General features: G+C 39.2%; 2 protein-coding genes across 2 annotated transcripts; both read left to right on the forward strand.

Annotated features, from left to right (window-relative positions):
• Window positions 1-5931: 5931 nt before the first annotated feature.
• enam (enamelin) lies at window positions 5932-11470 on the forward strand. The gene is made up of 8 exons (XM_017709458.2): window positions 5932-5957; window positions 7269-7329; window positions 7494-7517; window positions 7633-7710; window positions 7811-7837; window positions 8629-8661; window positions 10220-10282; window positions 10756-11470. Coding segments are annotated over exons 1-8 (711 nt in total). The 5' UTR covers window positions 5932-5955; the 3' UTR covers window positions 11179-11470.
• A 1449-nt stretch (window positions 11471-12919) lies between these two features.
• cnga1a (cyclic nucleotide gated channel subunit alpha 1a) lies at window positions 12920-19164 on the forward strand. Its single transcript, XM_017709459.2, has 7 exons — window positions 12920-13438; window positions 13527-13697; window positions 13810-13854; window positions 13937-14095; window positions 14180-14284; window positions 14908-15014; window positions 15463-19164. Exons 2-7 carry the CDS (start codon window positions 13546-13548, stop codon window positions 16998-17000), a joined length of 2106 nt encoding a protein of 701 aa, XP_017564948.1. The 5' UTR covers window positions 12920-13438; window positions 13527-13545; the 3' UTR covers window positions 17001-19164.
• The last annotated feature ends 290 nt before the right edge of the window (window positions 19165-19454 follow it).

A 19454-nucleotide genomic window follows, 5' to 3' on the forward strand; every position in this document is an offset into this window, starting at 1 on the left:
TAGAACGGTTTGGAACTGGTCTTTTTGTTCTTCCTGTTGTGGCAGCCAGTGCCAGATTCACACTGTCTGACTGAAATGGATATGCTAAGCTCTCATGTGACATTTATTGATTGTCTGTTTCACCTTAACTAGTGCCACAGTTGCACACTAGCACCTGTACAGGTTACAAAGAGCATGAATAAGGTTTATGGGTTATCTATGTGCTGCCTGTGATGACTCGATGCATCGAAGTAATGTTGGATGTTTGCTTTGATATTTCACATGGCTTATTTCAGCTTTTTTAATAAAAGAGCATTGTTAGCTCCAAATTCACAAAAAACTGATGAGGATCATGGGTTTTACGTGTTTTTGAATTGAAACAATCAAAAAAAGACATTGTATTATTACAAATCTCACTTTTAAGATGTCTTTTAACTGTTTAACTTTTAAATCCAAACTCTGGCGTGCTGATAACCAACTGAAGAGTTGAACTGAAGACAATTGCAGATAGGAATGGTTGCTGAGCTGGGAGCTTGAAGAAAACAAAGTTGAGCTGGGCAGAGAACAAAATGATTTCACTGGCCACGATGCATTAACATCACTCACAGAAAACAAATTAAATGTCATTATTCAGCTCAATTCAGCTTTATAAATATAATTTCCCCATTTGACTGGGTAGGCCTGTGGTTAGACTGGGTAGGCCAAGGCTGAAACAGGCCTACCCCTGTATCCACTGTATGAGGCATCCACAGCATGATTACTACAGATAGTCTGTAGCCAATAGTCTAAATAGTTTATAATTACTTGAAATAAAATCTTGTAACATTGACTTCCATGCAAAGTTAAGAATATTTTTCCTTCTCCTGTAATGTTACCATTTTGGAAATACATTTTGGAAATGCAGTGATGGGAACCAGGCATCACAATGTCTGTAATGCAAATATAGCCATTTTATTTACTATTTAAAGTGAACCTATACACGTCTTCCGCGTTTTGATATGTAATGTTAATTATGATAAAATAGTGGTAAATCTGAAATAATAAGCCATCTTTGGGGAGTATTTTCTTTCAAATGACCGGCAAGTACTTCTCCACCCTGCATGCTTTTCAAACACAGGCACTTTAGGCTAAAATCATAGCTTTCTATGAAATAGTATTTAGACATTAAATGCTTCAGATGTTTGGTTCTTATCACCACTATTGTTATCAGTACCTTTCTCTAACATTGAGCATTTGATCTTAAACCACTCAGAAAGACTTTGTTCACACGTAAAAGATTGAGCAGAAATTTTGAAAATTGAGTGGATTACTCTTTAATCATAAGTAATGTAGAGTAATATATTGATATTTCAAGGTAGAAGGGCTCTTCAGATAGGGACATGCTGCTCAAAATAAATAAAACCTGACATGTAAATTGATAAATCTTTGATATGCTACAGCTACTGTAATATAATTATGAATTAAATGCCTGCCTATGACTTCTCACAGAAATGGGATTTGAGCTGTTTTGTTTGCACTGTGCTCAAAGCATAACAGAGCCTTTGTTTTATGCATTCGCTTGGAATTGTATGGCCAGTAGACAGAACATTTAATGAGCTCTCAGACAGAGGAAGCTGTAAAACTGGATTTTGTTTCTCACCACGTTTTAACTGACTATTATCATCACCAGGCCTAATTAGCATCAAGCCTAATGACACTGAATTACAATATATTACAAAGTGCATCGTGAGCTATTGGTTTTAGAGCTAATGACGAGTTTAGTGTCAATGATGCAATGAGCTTCATTATATCATCTGTCAGCCGCAGCACTGACAACATTAAATTAGTTAACTTTAAATGGTTCTATGGATGGATGGATGGATGGTTCTATGTACACAGTGAATTGTAGGCTGAAGCACATACAGCAGTAGAAAAAGTCACACTAGTGCTGTAAAAAGACTTACTGACATTGCAAAGAGCTAAAATCTGTCGGCTATAGTTAATACATCTGAACTCACGCCGTCACTGTTGTATGAAGTCGCTGTATCTCCTAACTGGAAAGTCTTAAAAATCTTTTTTTTTTTTTTTTTTTTAAAAAGTGGAACTACTGCTATTTGGACAGGCTCAGCTTCACATGTTGTGGTGGGGTGATGTCATTTTACCATAGAACGTATTTAATGTTTATGATCAACATGATATAAGAAATTTTGGCATAAATTACGGAGATGGGAGTGGCCGTGTGATTGATACACTGCCTTTGCAATATGTTTGGCTTTTCACAAGAGGAAAAAAAAACATTTACTTTAATCATAATTTCAATGTGTCATTAGGTTGGGAATTTATAAGCAACGTTCAAGCACAGTTCTAGGCGTAATTGTGGGGCTACATATCAGCTTGATTTGGGCCACAGAATACAAGTAAATCACTGCTTTTAGAGCAAAACCTTGTATCTTTTTTCAGCTTTTGACCTACTTTGAAAGTATCTGTTGATTTTTACATTGTATGTACATTTCATGATGAATGGACCCAATTAAATGGGCCAATTGCTTGGAAAAATCTCCAGTTACATTTATTTACATTAACAATAGCATACGTGTTTTTTTTTCCTTGTCATTGTGAGGTTTTGCTCTGCTAGCAGCACAGTGCTTCTTAAACGCCTCCATGCTCCTTACAAAACACAGTGAAAACTTTTTTCACAGCACCACAGCATAGAATGCAACATATACTCACATGGAAAATCAGGCAAGATTATATAATCTGTGTTTTTTTTCCCTGTGATTTGCTCTATAGAACGTAAAAGGTGCCAAAATCTTTACAGATGTGGTAAAAAAAAGTTTTGCATGGGTTCAGATTGAACTAAAATCACTGAGAAACACCAACAAAAGTTACATGTCCTCCACCCTTCGATTTAAAACAAAAATTTTACAGGACGCCAGTGATAAAACAGCAAAAACTGAATTTACTTCTTAGATAGGCATGTAAAATTGGGGATCTTTTGACGTGCCAAAGTGCTGCAGAGATTCCAGTTCATGCAGGTCGTACTAATGAGCTGATGAGCTGAGTCAGGTGTGTTTAATAAGGCAGTGTGATGAAGACTGCAGTGTTTTGGCTCCTTTGGACTGGTGCTTGGCAGGTATGTTCCATAATGTACTGCTTAGGCACTGACTGTTTGGCCTACACTCAAATAAAAAAAAAAGATTTTAGGGCCATCATAAACATTAAGCTAATATTTTACATAAAACATGTTTTAAAAACATAAAAAATATGCTTTATTTATTTATATTCATTAGAAGCAACTCAGTTTGGGTAATTCAACACTGATTTCACTGAATTGTATAAGGCAGTGCAATAGTGACAGGAAATGCATCATCAATGCATGCTGGACATGAAAAAATTGTATTTTTACAATCTTCTGCCATCCTTCGTTATTCAGTGCCTCTGCACTGAAACAGTGATGCGCATTAACCTAATCTGTGTTTTTAATGTTTTTGATCACATATTAATGTTTCATTCTGCTTATTTTGAGAGATAATCTATACTCAGCAAACTAGTTAGCTAGCATCCTTGCTAGGCCTGCTGTCATGGTAACGGGCACAAAAGGTAGATTAAATAAACGATAGCAGTGATTTAACGCGAAGCAGTATATAAAGTCGTATTCCATTAATATTCAAATCAGCAGCTCATGGTTTTTGTAACTGCAGGTGACCTCAACATGTTAGCACGGCATTAAGTGACATAGCGTTAGCTGCTAACTTGAATGATGGTCAGCATGAGAGCTGCATCTCAATGGGAATGCTGTGCACATAAACATCTGCTTTAATTAGTAGTTCAGTTGCGAGTGAATAGAAACTCTAAAGCAGTGAATTTGATCACGGCTGAAATCTATAAAGTTCTGTTTATTTCTTTCTCATTAGACTTTAGAATTTACACGTGTCTTGTAACGAGACTCAGCAAATATTGTTTAACACAGTTTGGACCACAATAAATGTGTATGAATTTCACTTGTTTTTCATTTGACACATTTATACTGTCTAAGTAATTGTGCTGTGAACACCGGAGGCACTATTACCTCTTCAGAAATACATATATGTTATGTAAAAGAACTGCATAAATCCTACAAGCACTTCTAATTCAAACCTTATTTCATTAATTCAGGTTTATTGAATATGATGGAGAAACATACATCTATCCATCCATCCATTTTCTAAGCCGCTTCTCCGTCAGGGTTGCGGGGGGGGTGCTGGAGCCTATCCCAGCAGTCTTCGGGCGGAAGGCAGGATACACCCTGGACAGGTCGCCAGTCCATCGCAGGGCAGAAACATACATATAATACCATTTTTTACATTGGATTTCTGCATTTAACCTGAATGGAAAATTGACATGTAATTAAAATACATGAGTTTTATCTTTTGGGCTTAAATATGTTTTGATTGTGTTTGGTCAATATTAAGTTTTCTATTGTCCCACACTCACATGTTTAAATCCTCTCAGCTTCAACAATTTGTTGGCCCAGCCTCTTCTGGGTTCTGGACCAAGTGGTGTAATTAGATAAACTCTATATTTAGCAGTGGGCTCCAACTGAAAAAAAAGAAGCTGTACTTAGGGAGAAGTGGAAGCCAAAAATGCTTTCTTGGACTCTCAGCCAGGGATGACTGTGGCAGTAGTGGGGCCCTCGCTCATGATAGAGTTCCAAGAAAAACCTCTAATTGTTATAGAACCTTTACATTATGTGGAGATTATTTACATTTTAAAAAGGTTCAGACTCTTATTCACCAAAGTGGTTGTATTGAAAGGCTCTTTCAGGAACCAAAAGTAGTTCTTGGATGGCGTCTCTCCACAAAAAAGCTTCTGGGCAGCTTATGTGTAGTTAGTCATTTCTATCTATATAGGAAAGCAGAGACGTAAACCACTTAAACCACTATTTAAAAGGTTGGAATTCAATAATATGGCACACACTTTGCTGCAGATTAATAGATATATAAATACAGAACAAAATGAATTAATTTCGTGCTTGCATTTTATAGCTTTCAAACAATTTGTACACATTTTTTTTATGAACTGGCCTCTAGATGATTCCATAATAACTCAGAAAGCTGTAATATTGAGAACTAATTTACATATAAGGATAGAATAACAAGAATGTCTAGAATTCTTCACAGTCTGATCAAATAGCAATTCATAGTAATTCTATGATTTATGAAGTTTACTATAAGCAGATACTGTTTGACTATTAATAATGACACACTTTTGAATATGAAATATAATTTATTGGTCTGTCATGACTATATTTCAAATATGAGATAGGGCTTGGCAACTTGCGTTGCGGTGAATACGTTTTATCGGACAGAAGATCAGCAGATAAAGCTATTCTGTCTTCCTGTGATGACTGAAACTACCCTGAAGCTTCAGACTTATCGATCCCCAACAGGCCTCAACCCAAACATGAGCGGATGTGGGAGCACAAGACAAGAATCAAAACCCTTCAGCCTGTCGATGCAAAACAACAATTGGACGATCAGAGAGGATTTATCAATCTTATCCCCAGACAAAACTGCAAGCCAAAGCTCTGTCAAGCCAGAACCGAGCACTGTCGCCTCTATTAAAGCCTTTGTTTTATCAAACGCTTTTCACTTGAAACATGTACTTTCCCCTTGAAATGGGAAACGCAGCCCCCAAAACCACCTTCGAGCAAACAGGCTGCTTTTCCAACAGAACTGTGAGACACAGACAATACCCCCCACCCACAGTCTACAGAATCATCTCAAGTGGTTGGTGATTGCCTTTCTTTTTTACCCTCATCTTTTTTAAGAACTGCACACCACACAGAATTTTACAGTGTATAATTATACATGATGAGCCATTATCAATCCTGACTCCTTTTTGAAGAACAACGTCATGCGATTGGCTCATTCCAGAGGTTCTAGACTATATATTGCATCTTTGCTGAGTAATCACTCTGCTTCTCCAAGAGACTCTACACATTCACTTTACAAGAAAATGTAAGTACAAGTTTGTATAATTTGGTTTCTGCTGATCTACTAAGCTAAACTTTAAAAGTTCTGAAGTTGAGATGACTAGTATCAGTAAATGGACCATTGAGAAGTCTGTCTTTGTTCATGCTTTACAAAAATAGAGGAGTAGTAAGCGCAGTTCTAGAACTGCAGTTCTCTACTGAAAAAACTGGTAATATTTTACTTTACGGCAGTGTCCTTAAGGCTATACACATACATATGCTCTTCATGGCAACTGATATAGACCTACATAAACATTTGTGACCAATTCCATTAAGTGTCATTTATCGTATGTCAAGTTGACATAATTATCTATGGCAGTGGGAATTGATCGTTTTCTGACAATAGATTGTTTCATGACACTTTCTGGGGTGAATGAACTTAATGCTGATTATATCACACAGTCTCTAGCGTTAACATTACCTTTAACTGGAACTTAGTGGCCAGACCCAACTCTGGAAAACAGCCCTAGCCCATTATTCCTACTCTACCAAACTTTCCGGTTGGTAGCATTCTCCAGGAATCCCCAAACCCAGATTCATCCATCAGACTGACAGTTAATGAAGCGTATTTCATCCGTCCAAAGAACATGTTTCCTCTGCTTGAGAGTCCAATAGTGCCATGTTTTACACCCCTCAGTCGACTCTTGACATTGTGTATAGAGAGCTTATAAGCCTATAGTCTTGCCTGTAGATACTCGGCTATGGAAACCTTTTTTAAGAAGCTCCTGATGGTTCTTGTGCTGATATTGCTTCCAAAGGCAGTAGTGAGAGATGCAACAAAGAATAAACAGATATTTTTATGCACTACGTGCTCTTTGAGATTGCGTGGTCTACTGCTCCATGGCTGAGCTGTTGTTGCTCCTAGGTGCTTCCATTTTACAATAATAGTACTTACGGTTGACCGTGGCAGATCTAGCAGGGTGGAAACTTCAGGCCTTGTGGTGTAGGTGGCATCCCATGTTCAGTGCCATATTTAAAGTCTCTGAGATCTGTTTGTTTATGGAGATTGCATTGATTTAGTACATTTGTTAGCAGTGGATGTAGCTGAAACAGTTATGGGGGGGGGCTTATATGTCCAATATAAGTATAGGTATTTTGTCAACTTCACATCAAAGTCTATGACAGGAGATGCCTACTTAGTCTTTACAAACATTTATGTATGTATGTATGTTTAAGTCAATAGTCATGATGAGCTTATTTAGAGGTTGTGTAGCCTTCTGATCACTGCCCTACATTAAAATGTTACAAAAACCCTCCAAGAACTAGGGTGACCATGTATTTCTGTCTCTTTTTCAAGGAACAAGATGAAAGCTCTGGTGTTCTTGATGTGTTTTGTGGGCTGCACAGTAGCCGCCCCAGTGAGTCATTCTCCAACTTTACAAAACTCTGTTGAAACTGCACCTAAGGACTTTTCATGCTAACAAAATGGTCCTTCTTCCAAGAAGCATATACGTCTTGCCCTTGCTATACATCTTGACAGCCTTATCCACACATTGTAATTACACTGCTTTCTGTTTTATAGGTGCCTGAAAGTGGGAGCCAAGAGGTGAGTCTGTAAGCCACTGCGCTGTCAAATTCAGACATATTCTGTATATTATCTTTAAAATTGAAAATGATTAGCTTTTTGAAAATGATTCATGTCTTGGGTTGTGCTGGTGTAGCAGCAGATAGCGGCCCACGCTCACACAGCCCTACAGCTGATGGAACTCTACCGACTGTATGGCCACCTGCAGCATCAGGTCAGTGCTGGTAGAATGGCTTGATTATTGATTGTAGTCCACCAAATCCCAAAGCAATCTAACCAACTCATTGCTGTTTTTTCTTTCCTTTCATTCACAGGGCGTTGCAGCTCCTGCTCCACTCCAGGTGCTCAAACTTCTTCTTGAGTAGTTTACACCCACATACTTATGTTTACCATATAATGGGAGATTTTTTTTCTAAATCGCTGCACTTAATAGTTAATAATCACTTCATAGTTAAACTATTAAGATGTACACAAAGTCCTTCCGGAGCGATGTGCAATGCTACATTGTAGAAAAACAGATTCAGAATTGTAACAGTGGCGGTGATAGGAACCAGCCATCTGAAGCCTTTAATGCCACTTAAAACTACCTTATAGAAAGTTATTACATGAAACAGTTACATCTCAATGAATGAATTATATATGAATGAAATACATTGTTTTATGTTGTGGCTGTGAATGACAAATGTAACCTGACCAGCATTGATCTACACAAGGTAGCCGTTGTTGTAAAATGGGCCTACCATGAAAAAGAAAATGTGCAGACCATCGAAAATATCCTTAAAAAAAGGATCCAAAGAGATGAAAGATGCCATCATGGCTGTTTGATGTCTGAGAGCCAGCGAGCTCAAACAGGCCCAAAGAAATGTATTCGTAACACAAAAACACTACACTTTTAAACTGTTAAATGGCCAGGGCCTGCTGACAGACCTAGAGTTTTATTACACACTACTATAACATAAGAACAGCTCAAGCAGTTTGGTTTGAAGTCTCTTTAGTTACTGAATAGTAAGCCTTAGTATGTAAGCAGCCTGGGATTTTATGGGGGTAACATATTTCTAATATGGGGTGCTTGCATTGTGAGATGAATGATGAAAAAGGCCTGGAAATGTGAAACATCTCTTTCTTCTTCCAGGTACAGGCTCAGCCTGCTCAAGCACCACAGCCGGTGAGTTCCTGTAGCTAATCAGCAAGACGTACCGAGTTTAAACATATCAAGACAAGTCATTTGTAGCCAAACAACAAAAAACAGCGATTATAATGAATCAAAGGCAACAATGACACAGATTGAGGTTTGAAGATGCACTTTATTCAAAGGTTTATTCAGAAGCAATATGCAAAATAAGGAATGTAGGCAGTCTTACATTTGACATATTGTAATATTTCACTATAATTTGTTACAAACATGCAATTTTTAAAATGAAATAACAAGAATATAATAACTTAGACATCATGAGCAGACCAATCAAAATGAATAACTTTCATTAAAGGTTAATAAAGTCACCGTTATGGAGATACAAGCTTTTGTTCTGACAGGATCAATATACTCTAAAAATATGTTTGCCATCCAATGCTGAGAGGCTCTGTGGTCTCAGGAATAAAGGTGCAAAATTGTCAGTGGGGCAGGACCCCACCTCAAGGGGACGTCTCAATACATTTAGTCAGGGAACATAACTGAACCATAATCCATTGAAATTATATGTTCTAAGCTGCACTGACTCCACACCCCGTCTCGCCTCCAGACTTTTATTTTACTGTTCTGTTTTGAAACATTCACCTGGAAAAATGTATTTAAGGTTCACAATTAGACCTGAAAACCGCAGCACCACAGCACCTCTATTTCTAACAGTGTAGTTGGGGTACATTTCTGGCAGGCCAAGTCAAACTGTGACCTGTGGGCCACACTATGGGAAGCCTCATCTCATGCGTGTTTCACATATGTTGCACATGCTTCGCTTTGTTTTATTTCTTTACAATATGCTATCAAAGTTGCAGAAATATGTTCCATGTAGAGGATGTTTTAACCTATTTTAAGTTAAAAGCAAATTAACAACACATGTACTGTGGTCAGCTGTGCCTAAACATTTGCATAAGACTGTAGGACTATTGGCTTTGAACTTTTTAAAGGGGACTTCCAGTGATTTTTCAAACATTTCAGCTTAATTAAATCATTGATTATTAAATAAAGTCATTCGGAGTGCTTTGATGTGAAATGGTTCATTGTCTTCGTTGTATATCTACAACGCAGATATAGCCGTTTTATTTACTACCCAAAGCAACCAGTTAATCTATACAAGTCTTCTAAGTTTTCATACGTAATTTTGATGATGATAAAATAGGGATAAATCTGAAAGTTTTCTTTGGGGACGATTTTGCCTTAAAAAGTCCTTAATGGAACTCCCTGCCATGAAAGGATTATTACCAATGCCTTTTGGGCCAAAAACCCTGTCAATGGTATCACAAAGGGTATTCATAACCCTTTCCTGTGACAGCTTTCTGTGAGGGAGCTTAACTGTTCAGAAGTGATTCCTGTCACTTTACTAAGTTCCTTTGGAGTGAAGCATTTTGCATTAAATCACTCATGAGGACTTTGTTTACATCTTAACCATTTAGTCATGCGGAGTTCCCCTTTAGCACCGTCTTGTGTTCGACTTCACTGAAGTTGTTCTTCACTCTCATTCATCAATACTGTAATCAATACTGATCCCTGCATGGATTCCTTTCAGGGATTCTTGGTCAACTACCCTGCATTGCCCCCTAGAGAAGATGACTCTGATGAGGAAGCACAGGTGAGCTATTCAACTAGACCAATGGTCATCAACTCTAATCCTGGAGATCTACCTTCATGCAGAGCTTAGCTTACATCTATATCCACCTCATCTGATCCAACTCATTTGGGTAGATGAGTCATATAGAAAAAACAGATCTCCAGGACAGGGAATCACTGAAAAAGTTGCAGTAAAGCTTCATTTATCGGTTTTCTAAATAGGGACTTCATAACACATCCATAAGCACTGGGTAATGCATTTAAAAAGCAATGCTTGAGTGTTCATGAACAGTTTATGCCAGTATATGCAAGATCACATACATTTATTGTGTAAAAGACTTTGGCTTTTAAATTAAAGTGATGGGCACTTCTTCCATTTATGACCTTGATATGAAGCGCTCTCAAATAGAGTGTTACTCATCTGTCTCCACACACGGTCTTCAGGAGCAATTATCCCATTCAGTAAGTGTTTTTTGTTTCTTGTTGTGTATCCAGCCCCAACATGTTGGTGCATTCTACCCACCGTATGGCTACCCAGCTGTACCTGCAGCCCCCGCAGCCCCACTAACCCCACTGAATTCAGACGAGGCTGAGGGTGCGGAAGAAGCTGAAGGTGCCGAGGCAGCAGAAGCCGAAGGTGCCGAGGCAGCAGAGGCTGAAGCTGAACCAGTGTCCGAGGCCCCAGTCACTGACCTAGCCCCTACTGCTACTGCTGTTGACCCTGTGGTAGTTGACCCCCCAGTGGAGGTTGAGGTTGGCATAGAGGTTCCTGTAGCTGCAAACGCCCCTACAACAGACGTCCTTAATGCTGCCGCTGCCGCAGCTGCTGCTGTTGATCCTACTCTGGTCCCCCAGGAGGCACCACTGGCTGTGGAGATTGACACCACAGTTGTGGGGCTGGACACTCATTTTCATTAGGAGGCAAGGCCTCAGCTTCACTCCCTGTGTATCCAACCGCTCACTGCAGCATAATGGCACAGGGGTGGGGTTAGTTTATGGAACGACGCCATGTGATTGGCTAGAACAAGAGTATGCTGGTATAGGGAGATTAAAAAAAAAACTATTTTTTTTGACTGGAGGCTTTGTGTGAACCTTAATGTGAGAACTGAAGCTTTGTGACTGTGTGGTAGTTTAACGTGTGATAATTCAGTCCTTTCTCTGTATTTTTGGCCATTTTCTTTGAATAAAAATGTCCATCTTCGTCTTGCAATTTGTTGCCTCTTTAATCATAACCAGTGCAGGAAATTATGAAAACATCCTAAATGTTTTCTTAATGGGACACTGCTATTTAAATGACATCTAGACATTTTTCTTGTATAAAGTGATTCGATTTAATGACTTGATCTTACTGCACTGCCAGATTTTATGTCCTTCAAGCCAAATGCATACCAGTAAGTTCATTTAAAACATGCTGTAATAGCCAGAAATAGTTTGCATAATTTTATGCGTCTTCACTAATCTCATATTAGATGTACAGCCAAAACTGAAAGAGCAATTCAGACACATTTTCAAAATTATGAGGTCAACAAAGTTCTGAGTAGTTTAATGGGAAATGGTTCATTGTAGAGAAATGTACTGACTCTGATTTCTTTACAGTGGCGGTAACAGGAACCAAGGGTTGCTTTGTGTACACCGTAAATATAGCTATGTTGTTTATTATTTAAAACCACCAGTGGGCATATGTATGTCTTAGATTTTATACAGTACTGTGTGAATGTTTTAGGTCTCTAAACAATTGCCCTCAGCAGTGAGTTTATCACAATATACATTAGAATAAAGTCATAATTATAATTCAAATAAACAGAAAAACAATAAAAAGTAAAAAGAATTTATTGGCTCCATATTTTTCCTTTACCCCTTCACAGCCGCCACAGAGACTCGTTAATATCATCAATTACATCATGAGCACAATTTACTGAGCACTGATTGGTCAAACCAGGAGCTGCTGTTTAACTACATATAATACTGGGCTTCCTCAAGGAGAGGCTTGGAAATGGTTAAACACACTAACATCCATAATATCACTATATATTTTATATATATATATATATATATATATATATATATATATATATATATATATATATATATATATATATATATTCTCTAAATTTTCTTTATTCAAATATTAACACTTTTCTCATCAAATAAACACACAAACTACACAAATAAATAGATTCTGAAAATGTGCCTTGGGTGCCTAAAATTTTTGCACAGTACAGTATGTCATGCTAATAATATTTATATATTAATATTTAATATTAATGTGCCCAATATTTGCCACTATCTTGGGCACCGTTTTGCCCCCCAAAATTCTACCTGGATCTCTCTGCCAATCAAATCAAATCAATCACATTTACACAGTACATGGTGTATCAAAATCTTAGGTGCATTGCCAAGATGGTATTTTTGCCAATTGTCCAGAATTTTCTAGCATAAATAAGAAGCAAGACATCAAGTCCATACAGACCTTCTAATTAGAACAGAATCACCACACCAGAGCAGGCCTCACATCTACATTAACCTTCTAAATGACTTTCAGTGAAGCTGTAGAATAGATGTGTGGCTAGCAAGTGAGACAGCTCGCTATAATAGGATCAGAGAGATCTAGGCCAGAATGCTGACTCGACAAGTGTCTCTCTACTAGGAGTAAATCCACTACTCTCTGATTCAGACATAGAAAGAGAACAGACCGTAGAAAAGCCAGTTAGCAAAACCAATGCCGCTGGACAGATAGCACTAAAATGTTGGGATTTTGAGACGCTTATGCTCTAAACAGTGTCACTTAATGGATCAATTGGATTTATTAATGAATATATGATACAAAATTGCCAAAGAATCAGTGAGTTGGCTTTTCTCAAACTCAAATAATCTGTTCACGTTCATTACTGGAGAACATACGCTAATATTTAGCTGAGTTAGAGAGGGGATGTCTGGCTTTGCCAATGCCATTTCATCCTCTTATTAGCCACCCAATCCTTTTCAGGGTCAGCGACCTGGAGCACTACAGCGGAGCAACACTACGAGGGAAAATTAAGATTGTCTGCATCCTCCAACACCCCAATACTCTTTCCCCAGTACTGTCTTCAATCAGAGTGGACGACAGTGAATCTTTGGAACTTCAGCTGGGTGAAGATTTGAAGAGTATTGTGCCAAGACGACACATTTGGAAAATTTGGTAAGCTTAACTAATTGTCTGTGTGTCTTATCTTCAGTTTGTTTCATAAAACAAGTTGATTATAAGTTATTAAGGTTTTTACACACAGAATAAGGAGCTAAAGAATCATGAGGATTGTTACTGGTTCGGCGACTCTTACCGTGCCTCCACGAATGGATCCAGTTTTGGAAGAAGACTCAGGAGAAGACGGCGGGAGCCCTCGTCCTCCTCCAAGTCCGAGACGCCTCTTCAATGTGAACAACAGCAACAACAATGAAGAGTAAGCAGACATACTTTACCTTGCACTTTGGAAGCACTATACAGATTATCAATGGTCATGCTGTATACGTATCTACTGTACATTGCATATGATGTCATTTTGTACCTTTCAGGGAGGAGAAGAAAAAGGCGAAGAAGGAGAAAAAGGAAAAGAAAGAGTGAGAATTATACTTATTGCATATTTGCCTGACATAGAATGAACTGTGTTCATTTTTAATACTTCTTTTTGCTGTCCATCAGAAAAAAGGAGAAGAGAGAGAAGCAGAAAAAGGAAGAAAAGGAACAGGAGAATGAAAAGGAGAAGGAGAAAGAAAAGGAAAAGCAGGAGAAGGAGAAGGAAAAGGAGAAAGAGAAGGAGAAGGAGAAGGAAAAAGAGAAGGAGAAGGACAAAAAGGAGGGGTAAGCTCTAGGCAAATTTCAATTAATGGTTTTCTCACGTCTGAATGAAGCATCATTACCTCCTGTTCATTTTCTTTACTCAAGGCCGAAAGAGATGTTCGTGATTAACCCAGATAGCAACCTGTATTACCAGTGGCTGCTGCTCATCACTCTCCCTGTCATGTACAATTGGACGATGATCATTGCAAGGTAGGATTTTCATGGGTTTTAACAGAATGACACAGAATAAAGGAAACATACTGTATTATTATTAGCCATTGTGGTTCCACAGAATCTGTTTCACAATGATTACATTTGAAACACCATAGTAGACAGAAAAGCTCCACCCAATTGAGCTTATTCCAATCCTTAAGATGTAAAGAAAACCATTCAGACTGGTTTGTTATGAAGCGATCCAATCTGTCAACAGTTGTTCACAGTGGTAGTGATGCAAAGTAGATATCTGAATACAATGCTTGATGTGTGAGACACTGGTTTATGATCATCGGGTAAGATGTCGACCTAAAACATATTTCGTTAATCCATTCATTGCGACGAGGTACATGCAGGTCATTGTAAGGGAAAATAGTCCCTTAAGAACACCTACTTTTTCAGATTTACAACTATTTTATTATTCCCAACAGCACATATAAAACCACAACAAATCTGTAAGTTTTTCTAAAAATGATCCATTTCACACCCACCAGTCTAGATTAGTGTGTTGTATCTTAGCCATTGAATTATGCAGAAATTTTTAATTCTCCTTCAATTACAGTTTAATATGGAGCAATACGCTATACAAATCTGGCAATAATCAATCTTTTTTCATGCAGAGCCTGTTTTGAAGAACTGCAGCACAACTATCTGATAACGTGGTTCATCCTCGACTACCTCTGCGATTTGCTTTACGTAGCTGACATGGTCTTCAGGACAAGAACTGGTAAGGAGTAACATTAGAATTACTACCGTCATTGTGCTGTACTTTCTAAATGTAATTAGATACTAATTTCATAGTTACATAATGAATTACACATCAGTCTTTTGCAATGAGTTTTGAGTGAGAAATAAATCATTTTAATTTTCTCCATGCTTTTGTTGTTTTTAGGCTTAAAGCCTAGACCTTAAATTTTCACAGCTACATAACTGATATATTACTTTCATAGCAAGTACTGTAGGAGTTCAGACCATATCTCCAACGTATGGTTGTAGTATAAGAAAAGATTGTATGACTGATAAAGGCAAGAGAGGACCGAGACATTGGGATGGAGTTCTGAATGGCTTCTCCTTTACACTAGAATGCCAAACACCTCCTTGATGGACAGAAGCAGGACTGATCTGTTAGTGGTTTCCCTGCAACACATTTCTATTTTTGCTATCTTTTAAAACAGGGTACCTGGAGCAGGGCTTGCTCGTCAAGGACAAGAAGCTTCTTCTCAAGCACTACACAGACAGCTTTCAGTTTCGAATCGACGTCATCTCCATGATACCCACCGATGTGTTGTACTTTGCCCTGGGGCTGGACTACCCTGAGATCCGCATCAACAAGCTGCTTCGCCTCAACCGCATGTTTGAGTTTTTTGACCGCTCACAGACCATGACCAACTACCCCAACATCTTCCGTATCTGCACACTCGTCATGTACATCATTATCATCATTCACTGGAATGCATGCATCTACTTTTCTTTTTCAAAGTCCATCGGTTTTGGATCGGATCCCTGGGTGTACCCTTCACTCGATGAGCCTGAGTTTGGAGATCTCTCACGGAAGTATTCCTTCAGCCTCTATTGGTCCACCCTTACTCTCACTACCATTGGGGAGACACCCTCCCCTGAGCTGGACTCTGAGTTTTTCTTTCATGTATTCGACTTCCTGGTGGGCGTGCTGATCTTTGCCACCATCGTGGGTAACATTGCCACCATGATCTCTAACATGAATGCAGCACAAGCCCAGTTCCAGGCCCGCATCGACAACATCAAGCAGTACATGCATGTGCGACATGTCAGCAAGGACTTGGAGAAGCGCGTCATCAAGTGGTTTGACTACCTGTGGACCAACAAGAAGGCGCAGGATGAAAGGGAGGTGCTACGGTACCTTCCAGACAAGCTGCGGGCAGAAATCGGCATGAATGTGCACCTGGACACTTTGAAGAAGGTGAGGATCTTCGCGGACTGTGAGGCTGGATTGCTGATTCAGTTGGTGCTCTTCTTGCGCCCTCAAGTCTTCAGTCCCGGTGACTACATATGCCGTAAGGGTGACATTGGCCGGGAGATGTACATCATTAAGGAAGGAAAGTTGGCTGTGGTAGCTGATGATGGAGTTACACAGTTTTGTGTCCTGGGAGATGGTAGCTACTTTGGTGAGATCAGTATCCTGAACATCAAGGGCAGCAAAGCTGGAAACCGCAGAACGGCCAACATCCGCAGCATCGGATACTCAGACCTCTTCTGCTTGACAAAGGATGACCTAATGGAGGCTCTGACTGAGTACCCGGAAGCCAAAACCATGCTGGAGGACAAGGGCAGGCAGATCCTCCTGAAGGACGGTTTGATAGACCTGGACCCAGCCAACCTAAAGCCAGACCAGAAGGACCTGGAGGACAGAGTGAACCGCATTTACTCCACCATGATGCTGATGCAGACCAAACTGAAGAAGCTGCTTGAGAACTATGACAAAACCGAGAAAGACCTCAAACAGCGCATTGCTCAAATAGAGCGCTATGCAGGCGAGGAGGTAGAGGAGGATGAGGAGGAAGAGCAGGAGGGGCAGAAGGAGGAGGAGGCAGCACCAGAGCAAGAAAAGGAGGAAGAGACCAAAGATGAGCAGAAAGATGGAGAGGACAAGCCAGAGGAGGAGGAGAAACCAGAAGAGGAAAAGAAACCAGGGGAAGAGGAGAAGCCAGAAGGGGAGGAGAAGCCAGAGGAGTAGAAGCATTTAAACATCTCAGCAACTGTGCAGTAAATGGATCCTACAAGTACAAAATATTACAGCATGTGAGACATTTTGAAACAACCCAGTAGGGAATAGACCAGAGGCATCTATCTTGGGCATGAAGGATAACTTTCAGACACAGCAGATCAGTCAGGCCCTCTGAGATTCACACTGCTCAAGCAGTTTCTTCATGATCTTTTGTAGCAGTAAACTCAAATGGCCACAAGACTGCAGTAGAGAGTCTTTGACAGCTAGTTTTACTGAGAATGCAGTGATTTCTAATCAGTGCATGGAGGCAGCTTTAAAGCTATACAGGGCTGTGCAAAATGCTTTTATCAGTAATAAAAAAGAGCATCCTAGAGAGGCTGAAGTAAATATAGGGAGGGGTTCACCAATTTGTGAAAGACAACAATTCATAAATAAGGTTGTTTCAAAAACCTTCTTAATTTCATCACCATGTATGCACCCCCCACCCCCTCTCAAAGTGGCGTCTGTCATTTCTGAAAATTTGGGGGGCCCCAACCAACATCATATTTTGCCCACAGCACACACCACACCACAGCATGTGTGGTGTGTGGATGTTCTTCAGTCCTGTTGGAAAAGCATCACCAATCTGCTTAATACAGTGATCAGGACTTTGAAAAGTTGCCTAAAGACAAAGTGAGGCTTTTTGTTGAAAGAATCTACGACAGAATGTAACACTTTTGTGAGTCTCCATGTAATTCTATGTGTATTATTTCATAGATTTGATGACTTCACTGTTATTCTTAAATGTTGAAAATAGTACAAATACAAAACAAACTCTTCTTTGAGTAGGTGTGTCCAAACCTTTGACTAGTTGTGCTAATGAGATCCTCATGAATACGCTACTATACACCATTTCACTTCTTTTCCATAGACCGGCACTTACATTTATCATGCAGCCTACAAGGCACTGATGCTTCCCAGCCAGATTCTGTTTTCTGAACACAGATGTGAAACATGAATTTTGCATCTAAATGCAAAAAAGTTTCAATTGTATTCTGAATCTTTATGAAGATTCTGGCTGCAGATGACTGGAGTTGTAGGAATAATTGTAATTCATTTGGATTTATTTTCTGCTTTGTAAATAAACTCACAGAGTTTTTGGAAGAAAGTTTTATTTTCTGAAAAGAAAAGAAAGAAAGTAAGAAGTCTTACAGCTTATATGCTAATGGGGAGGCTGGCAGGGGTGGTAGAACCATAATTTCAGATTTAATATAAATGTTTTCTAGGGGTTTTGTGGTCATGATATATACATAATAGTCATGCATTTGCGTAAATGTGTTTAAAGCAATAGGGACCAGTTTTTTTTCAGGAAAACTTGCACAAACTACTCAGTATAAAGGCATTTAATTGTGAGCCATTTGAAACTTACCCTGCTTGTATTAGTCAAAACTGCAGTTTGGAACATGCGCATAGTTATTTAATGAATGACGATGTCTGTCGGAATCAGGCCCGTCATCAGGGGTTCAGTTACCCACCAATCAACATGCCTTGCTAAGTCCACTGTCTTGTGCATGTGAAACTATACTTCGTAGCTACTTTTTCTCTGCATGCACTACACCCCAACACGCCGCCCCCAACACCCACTTTTTTGGTGCTCAAAAGCCACGCTCATGATTTAGCTCTAGCAACAGGCCTGATTAAAACACTCATCACGGTAATGCAGAAATTATAACCAAGACTTTTCTGTTTGGGCTGTTGAGGCTGCTGGGCATGTTTTTCACGCAAGTGGGGAAGTTCTGCCTCCTGTGGATTTTGTAATCTAACATATTTTAAAAATCAACCATCATAAATCTAGCATTCAATAGTGCTCCTCTTTTTTATCACTGCTTCTTGATTACGTACTTGAGGTTTCTTGCGTATTCATGAATGCCTCTGATCAGTTTTGAGTTCAGTCCCAAAGCCGCCTTGATTATGCCTTATAATCAAATACACATAAGCTGTTCCAAGCTGTATTTGGTGTCAACAAAGTGTTTTATATCATTTCTACCAACAGCATTCCTCTAAAATACACATTTTAAAAAGAATATTTTGCTTTTGGTGAAACTACTATCACAGCACACAAGTAATCCTGAGTTCTAGCTCCAATTTAGTTTGTGTCAAAACGCAGAGTCAATAAAAACATTTTACTATTAGAGACCACAGTTCATTTGTTTTTCATGTCAGGATAAAAGCAGAAAACATATTTAACAGATGACACAGAAGCCTGAACCACTAAATATAATATCATATTGACCCTAAAGCCAGACCAGAAGGACCTGGAGGACAGAGTGAACCGCATTTAGTCCACAATGATGCTGATGCAGACCAAGCTGAAGAAGCTGCTTGAGGACTATGACAAAACCAAGAAAGATCCCAAACAGTGCATCGCTCAAATAGAACGCTATGCAGGAGAGGAGGTAGAGGAGGATGAGGAGGAAGAGCAGG

This window comes from Pygocentrus nattereri, chromosome 22, assembly GCF_015220715.1.
Source record: "Pygocentrus nattereri isolate fPygNat1 chromosome 22, fPygNat1.pri, whole genome shotgun sequence".
In the NCBI taxonomy this organism is placed as follows: domain Eukaryota; kingdom Metazoa; phylum Chordata; class Actinopteri; order Characiformes; family Serrasalmidae; genus Pygocentrus; species Pygocentrus nattereri.